General features: G+C 49.0%; 1 protein-coding gene across 2 annotated transcripts in view; it reads right to left on the bottom strand.

Moving 5' to 3' along the window:
* The window catches only part of MROH2A (maestro heat-like repeat family member 2A), a 62,480-nt gene that overhangs the window by 19,863 nt on the left and 24,976 nt on the right, over positions 1–17,641 (bottom strand). For both annotated transcript variants that reach the window (XM_011980273.1, XM_011980272.1), the window contains exons 12-25: positions 15,027–15,103; positions 13,979–14,098; positions 13,561–13,671; positions 11,409–11,556; positions 10,234–10,274; positions 9,525–9,666; positions 9,174–9,226; positions 8,612–8,719; positions 6,203–6,322; positions 5,884–6,006; positions 4,493–4,645; positions 2,870–2,992; positions 1,825–1,904; positions 28–136 (exon numbers count right to left, since the gene is read on the bottom strand). In XM_011980273.1, the coding sequence (XP_011835663.1) occupies positions 28–136; positions 1,825–1,904; positions 2,870–2,992; positions 4,493–4,645; positions 5,884–6,006; positions 6,203–6,322; positions 8,612–8,719; positions 9,174–9,226; positions 9,525–9,666; positions 10,234–10,274; positions 11,409–11,556; positions 13,561–13,671; positions 13,979–14,098; positions 15,027–15,103 (1,508 nt within the window). The remainder of the gene's footprint in view (positions 1–27; positions 137–1,824; positions 1,905–2,869; positions 2,993–4,492; positions 4,646–5,883; positions 6,007–6,202; positions 6,323–8,611; positions 8,720–9,173; positions 9,227–9,524; positions 9,667–10,233; positions 10,275–11,408; positions 11,557–13,560; positions 13,672–13,978; positions 14,099–15,026; positions 15,104–17,641) is intronic.

The following is a 17,641-nucleotide window of genomic DNA, read 5'->3' as shown; positions in this document are numbered from 1 at the left end:
CAAATGAGGCATCCCAGAGGGACCTACCTTAATGGACTCATTGTCCTCTCCTGGGAGTTGGAGAGAAATTACAGAATGTATGCTGATATCCATTAGCTCACTGTTTTCTTCTGTGGAGTAGAAAGGCTTCAGCTTGCTGGGGAAAGAAGCAGTGACAAGAGAGGAACAGTCACTGGGGAGTTGAGCTTCTGCTGCCCCACTGCCCAATCTGGACACAGAAACATGTCCTAGAAGAGGAAGAGCCCGACTTCTCCAGTTGGAGGCTCTGGCAAGCATCCCTCCCCAGGAGCTCTGGCTCTGACCAGTAACCAGTGTCCAATGACTCTCGCCTGTGATTGAAGGGGAGATGCAGGGGTTCAAGGCCATCTCTCCTATCTGCTGTTGCCTACTCTGAACCTATTAATCTGCTCAGAAACATTCAATTGCTCCTTGCCAACTACAACCATGGAATCTGACCTCCCAGACTGGTGCTTGTCCAGGGGCTTTCACATGTAATGCTTGGACCACCACCACCGTGGCAGCAGCAGCTTCATCTTGGAGTTTATGAGAAACACAAATTCTATGGCCCCATCCAAGACCTGCTGAATCAAAAATTCTGGGGGTGGACTGCAGCCATCTGTGTTTTATAAACCCTCCAGAGGTAGTTGCTAGCGATTGGTGCATGCTAGCCATTCTCCTTCTAGCCCCTTCATCAATAATTCTCAAGCTTGATGCATATTAAAGACACCTCGAGGATTTTTTAAGGACCCCCAGGGACCCTGTCCAAGCCCCCGGATCTGGAGTGGGACCTGGATATCCATACTGTTAAAAGTTCCCCATGAGTTCTATTGTGCCCCCAGAGTTGAGAGCCACCATCCTACTTTAAACTCCTGTTCCCCCAAAGTGTCTTGTATTGCACTCTCCTAGGAAGCCCCAAGTCCAGTCATTCTGCCTAAGCCCAGGTCAAAAGCCAAATGTCAACTCTGCACCAAGTCTTTTGATAGCTCCTTTTGTATAAACTGAGTTGCATTTTGTTAGTAGCCCCTTTTTTTTGTTCTCAGATTTTTTTTTTGTTGGTGTGTGTGGGGGTTTATCTGCAAACGCAGTCCTATTAGTCAGCGTTGACCTATAAGTCTGTTTGTATGTGTCTGTCTTATCTCTTAAGTCCTTAAAAGGCTGGACTAGGTCTTATGTTATCTGTGTCCCTTCAGTACTCAGCACATAATTGTGCTTAGTTGATGTTCATGACATTTATTTTAAAATCTGCCTGTTTGATGCAGCTTAAAGCATCAGATAGTTCTGCTGTGAGCCTAAGTAATGAATCTTCCCCTATAGAGGAGGTATTCTTAGAGATGAGCCAACCTCTTTAGATACTAATTTGATAAATCCATAACTTCTTCCCCTTTCCCCCTCCCCACCAGTGGATTGGCATCTCCAGGAAGGCAAGTCTTGGACTTTAGATCATTTTGTACCAATGGTATCAACAAATAGTTGACTGAGCCCTTCAACTCATTGACTAAGCCTGACTCATCTTGAAGGATGCCTGCAATGCTCTTCAGTGTTATCACTGTTATTTTGCTCAAAATATCCCCAATCAATGGAAGAGCAGCCCACCCACGTGCCATAAATCCAACTTGAAATCCTGCTGAGAATTATAGAAAGGAGTGGCCGAGGCTGACCCCTATCTTCTAGGCTGGCCCATTGCCCTGGGGAGCCACCAACTGAGACCCCTGCTACAGAGGCAGGAGAGGAAAGAGGAGGCACAACCCCTGAAGGAGCACCAAGGAATGGTCTTGAACTTTTCCCCACCCCTTGGGATGGGGTGCGGGTGGGGGCCCAGCTCACCTCAGGTGTGAGAGGGCCTCCATCGCCAAGGCTCGCACTGGAGAAACCAGGTTGTCAGTCGGTTCTGCCTCAATGACCGCCTGCCCAACACAAGCAGGAGGTGGTAGCTTTTGGTGACCATGATGGCGGCAGCACTCGCCAGTGTCAGCATGAGAAAGACCTGGCACTTCCCAAAGCATCTAACACCCCACATCTCTTTCATTCTTTTTAGGGCCATTTGGCTTTTGGCATCTTAGGGGAGGCAGCAGAGAGGGAGTAAGGCCCAAAGTGGTCCTGGGCTCCCAGCTCGGGTTGCTCATCTACTTGCTGTGTGCCCCTGGGCCAGCACTTCCTCTGCCTGAGTCCAAGTTCCCTTCTCTGTAAAACAGGACCTGGAGACCCATTTTACAGGGCTGCTCCAGGCTAGTGTGAAAGTACAGGTCCAAAGCTCCTGGCCAGTGAGAGCCAAATAAATCCCATTTCCTCCTCATTGCCTTCTTTTCCACCCAATCTTATGTCCCTCAAGGGCCACTTCCAGCACAACCCAAGCAGCTTTGAGGGGCCAAGGCATTGGCAATGACATGAGTGGGGAGGCCTGGGGACGAAGGACATTGGCAGCCCCACAGGCTCCATCAGCCTTTGGACAGTAGACATATTCTTTGTCTTACATCCTCCTGTGCATCCTTCAGGGCTTCACTCTAAGTCCTGCTTCCAGCAGATCCCTGCCCCTAAGGCCCTCCCACGGAGACACGGGGAAGCTACAGCTAAGCCGGCCCAGGGAATCTCTGTCTATCAGGCCTGAACCAGCTGCCCTGGGCACCGCAGGACCCAAGACAGCCAGAATCTGCCACCCTGTTTCCAAACAGTTGACTGGCTGTGAAACCCTTTATCAGATACAAAAATCATTCTCAGAACTCCTCCAGTTAGGTCAAAGCAGAGCCAAGACAGGGAAGGGCTTCAGAGAGCTCTGCAGATGCCCTCGGGAACTTTGAAAACCTCTCACCACAGGGAGTTAGAGGACCCCAAAACCAGGACCAGGACCAAGGAGGTGCCTCATCCAGCTTACCACTATGATGCTGGTAAGAGTCGTCTTCTGGGCAAAGTGAAAGTCCTCCAGGTCCTTGATGTTGTTGATGGCCTTGGTAACCTGCACAACACTCTTCATGAAGGCCATTTTGAGACAGATGTCCTGAGCCCAGAAGGGGGAAAGGAGGGAGAGAACGTTTGTGAGCAGCCCCAGAAGAATCCAAGATGCAGCCCCTGCTCCTGGACTCCCTCTGCTCAGAAGAAAGGGTTCAACGTTGAATGCTCTGAGAGATGGGCGGCCTCACTGTGTCCTTTGACCACATGAATGGAGCACCTGCCACATGGCAGGGCCACAGGCACATGGCGGGGATCCGAGGTGAGGTGCAGCACCTGTGTCCACACGTGATATACTTTGGCTGTGTCCCCATTCAAATCTCAACTTGAATTGTATCTCCCAGAATTCCCATGTATTGTGGGAGGGACCCAAGGGGAGGTAATTGAATCATGGGGGCCGGTCTCTCCCATGCTCTTCTCATGATAGTAAGTCAGTCTCACAAGATCTGATGGGTTTTTCAGGGGTTTCCACTTTGGCTTCTTCCTCATTTTTCTCTTGCTGCTGCCATGTAAGAAGTGCCTTTTGTCTCCCACCGTGATTCTGAGGCCACCCTAGTCATGTGGAACTCTAAGTCCAAGTAAACCTCTTTTTGTTCCCAGTTTCAGGTATGCCTTTAGCAGCATCATTAAAACGAACTAATACACCACGGAAGATGCCACCTTCCCAAGCCTCCTGAGGGCAGCAAAGCAGCTAAGGGGCCACCTTCAGTGACCAGGGGCCCTGAGCCCTATGTGTCACCATAGAGGCAGGAGAGGTTATTGAGAAAATGCTTGCTTTTACATGGATGAACCTTGAGAACATTATGATAAACAAAATAAGCCAGACATACAAGGACAACTATCATATGATTGCATTTAGATGAGGTACCTGGACTAGTCAAAGCCACACAGACAGAAAGAGTAAAGGTGGTTGCCAGGGCTGGGGGGAGAAGGGAATGGAGAGTTGGTGTTGAATGGATATAGGATTTTGGTTTTGCAAAATGAAGAATTCTGGAGACAGATGGTGGTGACAGTTGCACAGCAACGTGAATGTACCTCATGCCATTGAACTATATGCATTCTTAAAATGGTTATGATGGTAAACTTTGTTATGTGTATTTTGCCACAGTTTTAAAAAATAAAAACAATTTTTGCTTTATTCTCTGTGTTTTCCCCTCCTTGCCATTCCAAGAAAATAGCCAGTCCCTTTGCATGTCTTTGAAGGCAACCCCACCTCTTGTTCCTTATGAAAGAGTCTGGGTCAGTGTCAGGGAGGGCCAGAGGCAAGGGCAGAGGGAGTGGGAAAGGCTGGGATGAGGTGGGGCTCATCTTGTGGCTTCTGGGGACCCCACCAGCACTCTGGAAGAGGGGCTATCCTCACCCCCCACCCCCATGCATGCCACCAAAGCACAGAGAACAGTACATTTGGGCAATGGACTTCCCACGTGCTGGGCATCAGGTAGGATGCCTGGATGCTCCCTGGGTAGGGATGTAAGTGCCCAGAGAGTGGCAGAAGACTACTCCCCACCAGCCTGGTCCAGACGACATCCCCCCAGGCAGATGGGGCTACCTGGCAGCTGCTGACGTAATGGTGAATGATCTTAGCGGTGATGGGGCTGTCCACGAGGTTGAGGAGCAACTGGGGGTGGCAGTAGGAGGCCACGCAGCTATACATCACCATGAGGGCACTTTTCACTGTCTCCCGCCTCCAGGGGTGGTCCTTCTACAAGGCCAAAGAGAAAAAGAACCACTGGGGGCGGCAGGGGCTGCTCCAGATGCAGGTGATGGTCTCTGGCCACACGACCAAAGGATGCGTCAAGTCAGCTGGCGGTGCTTCACCTGTTTTCTGGGTGTGTGAAATGTTCATTGTCTTTTCATGCATGACATTCATTCACTCGATGCATCTTTATTGAGCATTTACTAGACACCGGGCACTGTGCATGCAGTAGTGAGCAAGACAGACCAGGGCCATAGACGCCCAGACCAGCCTAAACAGAGGCTGCTTGCACACCTCATACCTTCCCTACCAGGCACCGGCTACGGGCCAGGCACACATGAGGCTGGAGATCCAGCAGGAACCGACAGCCTCCACCTTGCCCTCGCGGTGCTCACATCCTCAGAACAATCTCTGAGTGGGAGGAGATGTTAGAGGCCACCAAACCCACTGTGGATGGGGAGCAGAGGCCCCGGTGCCCTGCCAGACTGAGTAGAAATCCAGGTGTCAGGTCCTCTTTGCAGAAAACCTGGAAAGAAGCCTGGGACACTCCCTGGGACACTCTCGATTCTCCACATCCAAACAACGAGACCCCAGGGCAAGGGTTCCCAGTCAAGGGCAAAGCCTGAGGCATGGGTGATGGTTTCAGATGGTTTCCCACTAGGAGCTCAGCCAGCTGGTGGGACCATCTCCTGTGGCAGGGAGGGGCGGCCTCCAGAGGATGGAGCCATGGGCTGTCTGGGTCCAAATCCTGGCTTCACCAGTGAACCAGCCTCGTGCCTATGGACAAGCTTCAGTGTTCTCACCCTGCAACGGTGGGTTAGAGCCCCTCCATCCCAGCACCGTCCATTCACTGAGGCAGAGCTCCCAGTGCCAGGCACCCATGGAGCACTACCTGAACAGCTTCTTCAGATCCTGTGGGTCTGGGTGGGGCATGGGACTCTGTATTTCCAATCAGCACCCAGGGAGCCCCCACTGCCAGTCTGAGAACCCCACCATGAGTAGCAAGGGGCCGGGACTCCGTGACAGTATCTGGGTCCTAGAAAGGCCCACCCTGCATTTTTAAGATGATTCAATAGCAAAAGCTCTGTCCAGGAGGTCTCAGACTAAATGTCTCAGCCATTGTGGTGACAGGAGACCCTGTGGGAGGTAAGTTTCCTACTGAGATCTAGAAAGGACCTTGGTCAGTGCCCAGAGCACTGTGCGATGAGATCCCAAGACCCAGTTGTGGAGGAAAGGTTCCTTACCCGCCAAGCACTGATCTGCCAGGACTGCTCTGACTCCTGGATCCTGTCCTCGAAGTCATGAAGCACATTCAGCACCGTTTTTACCTGGCCCCGGGCGCACAGGCCAAAGCACAGAATCACACCCTGCAGGGAGACCCAGCCAGCCAGGGTGAGGGCAGGGGCCAGTGGGCAGAGGAGGATCCCACACACACACATGCAAGGCACACATGCATGTACACACACGCACACACCCACAAAACACATGCAGCCACATGAACATGCGTGTCCCCAAGGGTCCAGAGGCATCTGGTGGACAGGAGGGGGCTGCAGGCACCCTCACCTCCCTGTCAAAGTCATTGCTGTAGTCCGTCTTGTACAGCAACTCCAACAGCAGGACCTCCACCTTGCTGGCCTCCAGGCCTGTGGCCAAGGTGAAGCCCAAGGCCCGGTACAGAAAGCCCTGGAGAGGCAGAAGGGAGGAAGGAGCTCAGGCCTCCCTACAGCCAGCCTTCGGGGGGTGCTGTTGTAGACAATTGGCTTCATATTCTTCAATTTTTAAAAAATGTGCAGAAGATACTTGCACACACGTTTATAGCGGCACAGTTCACAATTGCAAAAATGTGGAACCAGCCCAAATGCCCATCAATCAACAAAGGGATAAAGAAACTGTGATATATATATATTCATATATGTTTATATATTTATATATATGAATACTACTCAGCCATAAAAAAGAATGAATTACTGGCATTTGCAGTAACCTGGATGAGATTGGAGACTATTATTCTAAGTAACTGAAGAATGGAAAACCAAATCTCATACATTCTCACTCATAAGTGGGAGATAATCTATGAGGATGCAAAGGCATAAGAATGATACATTGGACTTTGGGGATTCAGGGGGAAAGGGTAAGAAGGGGGTGGGGGATAAAAGACTACAAATTGGGTGCAGCGTATACTGCTTGGGTGATGCATGAACCAAAATCTTGCAAATCCCCACTTATTCATGTAACCAAAGACCACCTGTTCCCCAAAAACCTATGGAAATAAAAAATTAAAAAATAAATAAATAAAATAAATGTTCAGGTTATTCTGGGAGGTCAGGCTATACAAGGGCAGGCATGTTATATGTGTTAAAGGGGGAAGTGTAAATTTGTTCAACTCCTGTGTAAGTTGAACCAATTTACACTCCTGCCAACAAATCTAAGCGCACCAACTTCTCCACCTACTCCCCAACATAGGTCATGATCAGTGAGAACTGGAACATTCTCACTGTGATGTGTTTCTTTGATTATCAGTTGTGCCAATTATCTTTTCATATTCTCATGATTCATTATAATTCCTTCAATTTCTGGTTATATTCTTTTTCCCATCTTTTAGTGGGTTTTTTCTATTTGTAAGAATTTTGTTTTATATTTGGAGACATAATAAGAACAACCATCCATATTTCATTAAATCCTCACCATGACTCCATAAAGTAAATATTTTTGTTTTTGGAGATGAGAAAACAAACAGGAAGTAGTAGAAGCACACAAAAAAATGTTAATATCTGTAAAGTTTACCTCTTTTCTCTTGTCTTTCTTGGTTTCTTTGCAAGCATATAAAGGCTATTCCACGTTAAGATTATAAAAATATCCATCAATATATTCTAGTTGTTCCATGGTTCTATTTTATTTTATACACTTAAGTCTTTGATCTGTTGCGGAAGAATATATTCTTCCTTAATGTGCTTTTTTCACTTTATTGTATTATTTTTAGCACAAGGTTTTAATTTTCATGATATCCACTTTATTTCTTTGTGTCACTTGTGCTTTTTGGTGTCATCTCTAAGAAGGTTTTGCCTAACCCAAGGTCACAAGATTTATCCTGTGTTTTTCTATAATTTTATAATTTTAGTTCTTTTATTTAGGTCTGTGATTCATTTTGATTTAGCTTTATGTATGGTGTGAGGAAGGTATCCAATTTCATTCTTTTACATGTGGATTTCTAGTTATCCTAGCACTATTTGTTGAAAAAAACTATTCTTTCCCCATTGAATTGTCTTGGCACCCTTCTTGAAAATAAATTAACCATAAATGTGAGAGTTTATTTCTGGACTCTCAATTCTATCAATCTGTATGTCTATCCTTATGCCAGTATCTCACTATCTTGTTTACTGCAATTGTGTAGAGTTTTACTGCACTTGTGTAAGAAGTTGAAATTGAGAAGTTTGAGTCCTCCAACTTTATTCTTCTTTTCATTATAATTATGTTGGCTATTCAGAGCCCCTGGTATTTCCATACAAATTTTAGGATCAATTTGTCAGTCTCTGGGAAAAAAAAAAAAGAAGAAGAAGAACTAGCTTGGATTGTGATAGGGGTCATGCTAAAACTGAAGATAAATTTGGAGAGTATCGCCATTTGAACTATAGCATCTTTCAATCCATGAACATGGGGTGCTTTCTACTTATTGAGACCCTCACTGATTTCTTTCAACAATGTTTTAGAGTTTTGTAGCAATGTGGTATAGTTTTGTGTTTACAAAGAAACATACACATGTGATTGCTAATCAGAATCTGGAGGATCAACAAAACAAAAAAACAAACCAAAACAAAACTAAAACCACCAATCTAGACCACCCTCCTCTCCTCCCAGGACCCTGTGAACAGCCACAGGTCCAGCTGATCTCACACACCCAGTGTGATCCTCTCCACTCCATGATCCCTGGAGTCTCCTCCCTGTCCAAATTCTCCTGTCCCTGTGAAGACAAACCTTCTCCAGAGAGGGGCTGTCAAAACTCGCAATCTGGTTGTTCAGCTCTTTGCTCAAGCGCAGGCTCCAGCTAGACCCCCGGGTCTTCTTGAGGGAGTTTCGCAGAAACTGGGGAGGAACAAGACATTGGTGGGAAGGGACAAAGGCCTTCATCCCCGTTCTTGCCTGGGCTCTGGGAATGCTACGTGACCTTGAGTAGTGACTCGCCCTCTCTCACTTCCCTTGCCTACATCTCCAGATCACGAAGTCCATAGATCCCTGATCCAGTGCTAATAATGTTCTGTGGGTCTGAGGAATGGCTGTGGCTCTGGGGGCTAACAGAAGGGGTGTCATTCCCTGCTCCCCTCCTGGGCACCTGGCTCTTGGGATGGAAGGTTCTCTCAGTTCTCCCCTGGGGATAGACACAGCTATAGACTTTGTAACTCCCGTCTTCTCTGACAGAAGGAGAACATGTCCTTTAGGGGCTTCTAAACTCCTCACGTGCCCAGCCCACCAAATGCCTTTCCATCTACTCCCATCTTTCTCCTCCTCCCAGGCCTCAGCAAACTTGTTACCCTTTTACCTGAATCAGCTTGTCTTCCCAGGCTTTCTGATCCCAAGTGAACTCAGTATGTTCTGCAGGAACACATGCATGGTCACACATGCCACTTTCTTCCACTGCTCCCCTAAGCCTGGTATTCGAGGCCCTCTATGCCTCCTTGGCGTGGCATTTGAGGCCCTCCATGGGTGAACCCATCACACATTGCATTGCCCTCCTCACCTTCCCAAGCTGCTCAACTAGTTCTCAGGACAAACGTGTGCTGTGTGGGTCGACTGTGAGCCTCAGCTCTTGTTATTCAACTCATGTGGTTAGAACCCCAGCATGTACACGGATTGGAGGGTTGGCTTGGGATGGGCTCCCCAGGCACCTCACCTTCCAGGTACCGGACCAGTAGCGGAATCTCCAGCTCCCACATGTTGGCCATGGAGGGTGCGATGCTCTGGCTCAGGGTCCTCAAGAGGTTGAGCATGGCTATCCCACGACCCTCCCCCTTGTAAGGTGATGACATCAGCACCTGGAGGGCACCAAGACTCCAGTGAAGTAGCACCTGAGCACCTCGCTCCCTGTCTTGGAGCTCGTTGTCCTCATTTTTAAAGGGAGGAGCTGGACGGGATGGGTGGTTTTCAAATAGGGATTTCAAACAAAGAGTGCATCTGCAGAGGACACTGCAGGAAGGAGGGGGGAGGGGGGAGGGGGGATGGGGGCCAGACCTGGGCTCCCTCCCCACCCCAGGCTTCAGTGTAATATGGATGAGGGTCCACAGTTAACATACAGAGGAGAACTCATGGGTCCTGGACTGAGCCAACCTCCAGGGGTAGGCAGGTATTGGAGGTGTTGTGGGGATGCTTTGGGCAGAGGAATCTAAAAGCAGGTCCAGGCCAGCTCCCCAGTTATCACAAGTGCACTGCCTCTACCAAACTTGAGAGGAATGACAGGGACATGGAATGATCTGTCCTGCCAAATATCAAACTCCCTCATTGCACCCCGGCTTCCTCCTACCCCTGGGGCTCTGGGAATTAGGAGCTTAAGCCACAAGGCATGGCCTTGCCAGGCCAGGGCATGATGCAGGTCAGCCACTCACCAGGAGACGGGCCAGCAGCTTCTGAGGTGCAGGCAGGTCCACTGATTGAAGGAAATGCAACCCCAGCTGAGCCTTCCTCGCTTGTATCAGGACATGCTCCTGTGTCCCCATCTAGGAACTTTACCCTAGAAGGTGCCTCCCCAACATGATCTTGTTCCCCAAACCCCGAGAATGGAGAATGGGTTGGCACAGGGAATTTCCTGAGAATATCACTACATTTCACTTATGCTGGGAAGAGGGGAGAATTGTGCTAACGGGTTGAGGTTTAGAAGATGCTCTTTTCAGGTCATGCACATTTTGTAGTGGACACCAGGGCTTACCATGACAATGTTTTGTCTCCTATCATGAACCTGTCCTCTGCTGAGCCAAGAGTAATTAGACACTGCCCTTCTACCCACTCCTGACACTCTCTACAGGCTTTGGGAGCCAATGAGCCCATGAAAAGCAAACCAACAGCACACAAACAAAAGGACAAAGGCAAGGCTAGGCCTGCTGAGAAGGTGCAAGAGCAGGGACCCTAGAGAGGACTCAACCAGAGTCAAGAGTAAGAGGGGCATGAGGAAGACCTCAGAGGATCGCCTGACTGGCTTGTTTAGATCAAAGTAAGAAAGCATGCTCTGCCCTTCACTAGTCCTGGATCCTAAAGGACCCCATCAGTCACCTCCGTCACCAGTCACGCCCTTGGGGCCAGAGGTGGGAGGAAAGGGGACAGGAGCAAGCATGGTAGGTGGGCATAGTTGCTTTGAGAGCCTGGTGTTAACAGTCCCCACTCTGAGTGGACCACAGTGAGGGCAGTCTACAGAGGATGGGGTGCCTATAGTTACTCTAGCTGGCTCAGAGAAGCCAGACAGAGCAGAGGCCCAGTAAGGTCATGAATGAGAAAGGCTGGGCCAGGAGCTCCCAAGGATGGGATCTGGACCAGGGGTGTAGGCTGAGGGGACAGGACATGAGGAGTGAGCTATCCAGAAGGAAGTTTACACAATTCTAACATGTCCTAGATAGGATCAGGCAGGCATTAATATCCAGGTAGGCATTAATAGTATTAATTTGGACTTGGATGTTTCCAGGAGAAGGGGGAATAAGGGTGGGAGGAATGTGGAGAGAGGTGGGCATTCCCAGACAAGGAGCCAGCCCACCTGCCCAATCCAACCAGCTGGCACAGGAACTTTGCCCACCTTGCCTGCTCTTGCCAGCCATGCTGACATCCACGTCCTGGCCATGGAGCTGGTGTTCTGCCAGGTTTGTGAGGCTGATACAGATAGGAGTCAAAGCTTCCATGTAATCTGTCTCCATGATGTAGCACAGGAGCCTCACCCAAAACTCCTGGGATGGGGGTGGGAGAGAAAGGGGCTCAGAATCAGCCCAAGCCCTGGGCCTCTAAGGAGAACGGTCAGGCTCTGCCACGGTTCCAGCCCCATCCCCGCTTCCCCAGAGATGTCCCCTGACAGTCTCAGCCCTGAACTGGCTCCACCGCCAACCCCAGTCTTTGTCAGGGGCATTTAAATGTCACCCACCCTGATGTGGCAAGACAGTCTGCTAGTCCCTGCTGGGGCCAGCATCCCTGCTGCCCAACTTCTATTGCTGCCAGCCTCATACAAACCGACATCCATCACACCCTCCTCATACAGGGTCCTCCCTCTGATCCCAAGCACTCTAGAGGGGCACCCTGGGCAGATGATCCAGTTGTGCGTGCCTCGTATGATGGTCAGTTTTGTGTGCCAACTTGGCTAGGCAAGAGTACCTAGTCATTCAGTCAAACACGAATCTAGGTGTTGCTATGAAGGTAGCTTGTAGGTGTGACAAAAGTGCATAATCCACAAAAGAGATTATCCTCAATAACATAGATGGGTGAAACACCTTAAGAGTGAAATGCTGAGATTTCTCTGAGGAAGAAGATATTCAGCCACAAGGCTGCAGCATCCACCCCTGCTTGAGTCACCAGCTTGCTGGCCTGCCACGCAGGTGTCAGACTTGCCACCCCCACAACTGCATGAGTCACTTCCTTAAAATAAATCAGACTATATATGTCTTCTACTGGTTCTGTTTCTCGGAAGAACCCTGACTGATATGGATTCTTGGAGCTGTGTCTCCGACTTCACCCCACCATCTCCTCTCTCCCTGAGTGACCATTCAACACCCCCAACTAATTGTAATCCCTCTTCACCCCACCCCCACCCCCACCCCTGGGAGTTGAAGGTGAGGCTCTTATGCTACCAACTATCAGATACAATGGCTTAACCTGTTCCAGCCAGCAGGACTAGAATCTCCCAGCTCCTGGGCTTCCCTGTAAATGGCTTAACCTGTTCCAGCCAGCAGGACTCGCATCTTTCCGTTTCTGGGCTTCCCTGTAAATGGCTTAACCTGTTCCAGCCAGCAGGACTAGAATCTCCCAGCTCCTGGGCTTCCCCGTAAATGGCTTAACCTGTTCCAACCAGCAGGACTAGAATCTCCCAGCTCCTGGGCTTCCCCATAAAGACAGCATAGTGAATTACAAAGGGAATTTCAATCCTGGCTCTATTGTTTACTAGCTGTGAGGCCTTGAGCAAATTAATGAATCCCTCTGGGTCTCAGTTTCTTTATCTGCAAAATCAGGATAACAACTACCCTCTATGCGAGTAGTTGCTGGGATAATTAAACAAGATTGTACATGTTGCACACCTAATACAGTATACCTGCTATATGTGGATGCCACATGGACTGTAGCTATGATGATGATGATGATTATTTCTGCAATTAAAAAAAGCTGTCGCTGGACAGGGATCATCTAGCCTGCAGCCTCACTTAGTGAATAATCATTCCCTCCTTGATGGTCTCATGGTACATTTTTCCCATCTTATTGCTATGCCACATTTTGTTGCAATTAAAAGTTGACACATTTGTTTCTCCCATAGTCTGTGAACTTCTTCCAGTCATATACTGAGTCCTCCTACTGCACACTCCTCTCTCCTGTCTTTCACACAGTAAGAACTCGATGAATGTTTACAAAATTAAACCATGAAAATTATTGGTCTACACACACACACACAGGCCTTAAAGTAATGGACACATTTAAGGTACTCGCTTAAATGATACAGATTGATACTGCCAGTCATGCTGATGTCATGCACTGCCCAGCCCCTAGGGGTACAGAGATGAAAAGTAAGTTTTCATCAAGGATCTGGCTTTGGAACTGGGTTTTGAGTAATTCCAGGCAACTGGAAGAGGAAAGCCCCTCGACACTCCAGACAGCAGGAACGGAAGAAGCAAAGATGTGGAATTCTGGGCATGTGGGTTCACCCCTAGCCTGGCATGGAGACCCACTGTGCGGGTGGGGCAGGGCCCACTCACGTTGGTCATCCCACTGACAGAAGAGGTGATGATCTTCACAGTGTCCATGGTGACTTTGTGGACCATCCTCTCCTCCAGGTCCCTCAGATAAAAGTTATCCCGGCGATTTGTCTGGAAGAAAGAACCAAGGGATTCCCATTTGTGGCCTGGCAGGGGCTTGCCGTGTTCTCGGGTATGGTCTCCTCACTCCCCAGGGGCTCCACGCCCAGATACTGAGTCTACAGAATGCTCAGAGCTGTGCATATATCTAGGACCCCACACATTGTCACCTGCAGGTTCGCTGTGTGTCTATGAACTCATGTCGTGAACGGATACGCAGGTTCCAACACAGGTATGCCGAGTGGCATTCTCCTCTCAGCACGGTGGAAACCATTTCCAAGTCCAGCTGCTCTGTGATCTGTGTATCACGGCCACTCACCAGTTTGTAGGTGGATAAGGTCAGCTGCACAGACACGTACTTCAGGCCCCAGCCTTTGATTCTCTCCTGGTAGCCAGAGAGCGCCAACTGCCCAATGATGCGGAGAATAGCCATCCTCACCTGAGGGGACAGGACCATGGACATGCTGGGGGTTGGGGTGGGCTCCAGGGCACCCAATCCTGTGACATAGACAGCTAGGAATTGGGGGTTCTCTGGGCTAGAAGGGGCCTCACGGGCTACCTGATTACTGCCCACTCTGCTCACCTCCCCCTGCCTCATCCAGGGGTCCCACTCTGCAGCACGCCCACCTGGGAGCCTCATTGAGCCTTGGAAAGACACAAATCTCCCTCCCTCCCTTCCAACCTAGGCTGCTCCATTCTAGCAGCCCTTGCCGTGGGGAGCCCATCTGTTACCCTGGGCTCCCCGGGGCTTGCTCCATTGGTGAGAATCACTACATGCGGGAGATGCAGAACGAGCCTTTTCTCTCTTCCCTCCACAGCCTCCAGGTACTGAAGACAGCTCTGCCTAAATCTCTAGCCCCAATTCTCCTCCATCCCCTCTCTGATATTCCTCAAAACCGCTGTGCAGACCCTCACTACGCTGGACCTCCCTTCCCCGGCCTGTGGCCAGAACCAAGCTCCACTCCAAGGTAGATATGGCTGCCGTGGAGCCCGGGACTGCAGTCTTCAGCCTTTTGAGGGTGGGTAGAGGAGTACCCCTTAGTTGCTTTTTTCACATGCGATAAAGATCTCACAAAACCCTTGGCAGCTGAGTGACTCTAGCTGCAGCTGGATTTACTCGGCCTCTGCTGGGTCCAAGGTGGTGCCTGAGACACACCACTCGAAAACTCTAGATCCTTGGAGAGAATGAGGTCTCGAGAGTGGAACCTCAGCTTTCACTGGCCTTGCCATCTTGCAGCCCCAGTTGAGACCCAGTGGAAAACCGGGTTTTCCATCAAAAGCCTCCGCCTCCCAGAGCCCAGACTTCCCTTTGCTCCCCTGGCAGGGTCCCCTGAGTGCCCCCCTTTTCCAGGTCTCTGCCCTGTTACCTTGGACCGGGTATCAGAGATGGTGTTCTTCACCACCCGGATAGCCAGGTAGATGGCCCTGATACTCATCCTGGGCTCTGAAGGAGGAAAACTGGGTGGGCTGGAGGGCCGCGGCTCAGGGAGACAACAGACATCAGGTGGCTCGCCCCACATCAGGGCCTCGCATTCTGTCTCCTCCCACATTCCCCAAGCTCAGGGGCACTTTCTTAGGAGACTTCCTGGCCATGCTCTCCCTGGCCACATCCTTCCCTTGGCCACTGCTTTGCGTGTGTCTCATTTGAACCCAGGTAAACTCTCCTTGAGGGCAAGGTCTCTGCCTACGAGCTCCTTAGTGCCCTGCAGCTGGGATAGAGCACTGGGCATGAAGTGGGCACACAGTGGGCACACAGAGGTTGCAAAGCACTACCAGGAAGAGCATGGGTCCTGACACCAGGCCTGGCCTGGGTTCAAATCCTGGCTCCACTACATCCCAGCTGTGTGACCTAGAGTGAATTACGTAACCCCTCTGTGCCTCAGTTTCCTCGCCTGTAAAGTGTGGATAATGACAGTGCCTCTGTCACAGAGTTAACACAGTGTGTGGCACACTGTAAGGGTTGGGGGAGTGTTTGCTAGTTGTACAACTGATGACAGCACACCCAACTAAAGGAGGAAGCTTAAGAGGGGCCAGAAAGAGCCATGAGAAGGTTCTGGAGAGGGCTGGTGTGGATGGAGGTAGAGTTAGACATTCAAGATGATACTGCGCTCAAGGCTAGGGGTTACTAAGTCAACCCCAGAGTAGGAAAAAGGAAATGAGAGCAGGTAGAAGGTGGCAGTCAGGTACTAAGTGAGCATGAGGCAATGAGATTTTCACCTTTAAGATGGAAACTGTTTCTGATTATAAAAATAGTATATGGCTGCATAGTATTCCATGGTGTATATGTGCCACATTTTCTTTATCCAGTCTAAGCTGGAAACCATCATCTTCAGCAAACTGACACAGGAACAGAAAACCAAACAACGCATGTTCTCACTCATAAGTGGGAGTTGAACAGTGAGAACACATGGACACAGGGAGGGGAACATCACACACCGGGGCCTGCAAGAGGGTTGGGGGAAAGGGGAGGGAGAGCATTAGGACAAATACTTAATGCATGCAGGGCTTAAAACCTAGATGATGGGTTGATGGGTGTAGAAAACCACCATGGCACATGTATACCTATGTAACAAACTTGCATGTTCAGCATAGGTATCCCAGAACTTAGAGTAAAATTAAAAAGAAAAAAAAAAAGATCTAATTTATCTGAAAGAAAAAAAATAGTATGGGTTCATTGCAAAATTAAAATAAAAAATAACCACTTTTTAGTAGATTGTGTCCTTCCAGACCTGTTTATGCATAAATGAACACAGATTTCTTCCATATCACTAAGGTCATGCTATAAATACTGCCCCACGTTGTATTGTTACACTTAATATAAAGAGGGCAGCTTTTCCACAAAAAAGTGGATTGACTGCAAGCCTTTAAATTGCTGTGTAATACTCCATTATTCCACAAATTCCCTACAGAAAAACATTTAGGCTGTTTCTCACACTTTGCTTTTAATACAATGTTTTAACCAGCACCTTTGTCCAATTACTTTTGGGCAATTATTTCCTTTGGACAGTTGACAAAAAGTTGGATTGCTGAGTGTAAATTTTGGTCCCTATCCAACTAAGCACCCCAAATCATTTATTGATTTACACCTCTGTCAGTGAAGTATCACAGGTGGTTTCTTGTCACCCTAGGCTAGCGATAAGCAAAGTATAACCCACAGCCTGTTTTTGTAAATAAAGTTTGCAAAACCAGCCATGCTCAGGAGTCCACAGCTGTTTTTGGTCTGCATATGGTAGAGCTGAGTAATTGTCAAAGACTATACAGCCTGCAAAGCCAAAAATAGTTTTACTATCTGGCCTTTTACAGAAAAATGGCCAGGTGAACTCTAGCCATTATCTTTATCATCTCTATTCATCGAATAGGTAAAAAGGATTTCATTGTTGCTTAAATGTGCATTTCTTTAAGAGAAAGCTTTAATGTGCAGCACAAGTCCCTTTATATACAGTCGCCCAATTTGTGCACTGAACAAAGCTACCCGACTTTAGGACTGAGTGGGAGTTTCCCATGCTCTTCTAACCATTATGTACCTGTAGGGCTGCGTGCTGCCAACAGCGGCCTTCTTCAAATTCACACAAAGGCACAGTGTGAGCTAGTGCCTTGGTGAGGGACAGGTGTTCTCTTTAAATATCAGGGCTAGGTTTAGAGTTTGGGCTTAGGGATTAGAATCAGATGTGTAGACTATGGTTGAGCACTGAATCCACGGGGCTTCAGGGGATGCCTACGTGGTGTAGTTTAGCCTTATATCCTGCCGCTGATTGAGCTTTGGAGGTTAGGAGGAGGGTTCAGGTTAACAATTTGAAATTCGGACTCAGAGGGTTGGGCGTGGGGAGGGTAAGCCACAGTGCTGATTAGGTTAAAGTTTAGAAAACGAAAAGCAGCCAAGAACTTTGGCTTTCTTGGCCCACCCAGTAGTGTCTAGGAAGTGGCAATGCCCGGATGTGAATGAAAATTGCCTTCCTTGTTCTCCACCCTGCCTGCCCCGCCC

The sequence above is a fragment of the Mandrillus leucophaeus genome, unplaced genomic scaffold, assembly GCF_000951045.1.
Source record: "Mandrillus leucophaeus isolate KB7577 unplaced genomic scaffold, Mleu.le_1.0 Scaffold21, whole genome shotgun sequence".
Taxonomy (NCBI): domain Eukaryota; kingdom Metazoa; phylum Chordata; class Mammalia; order Primates; family Cercopithecidae; genus Mandrillus; species Mandrillus leucophaeus.
The sequence above is the reverse complement of the archived record's forward strand: the minus strand, read 5'-3'. Positions and strand labels throughout refer to the sequence as shown.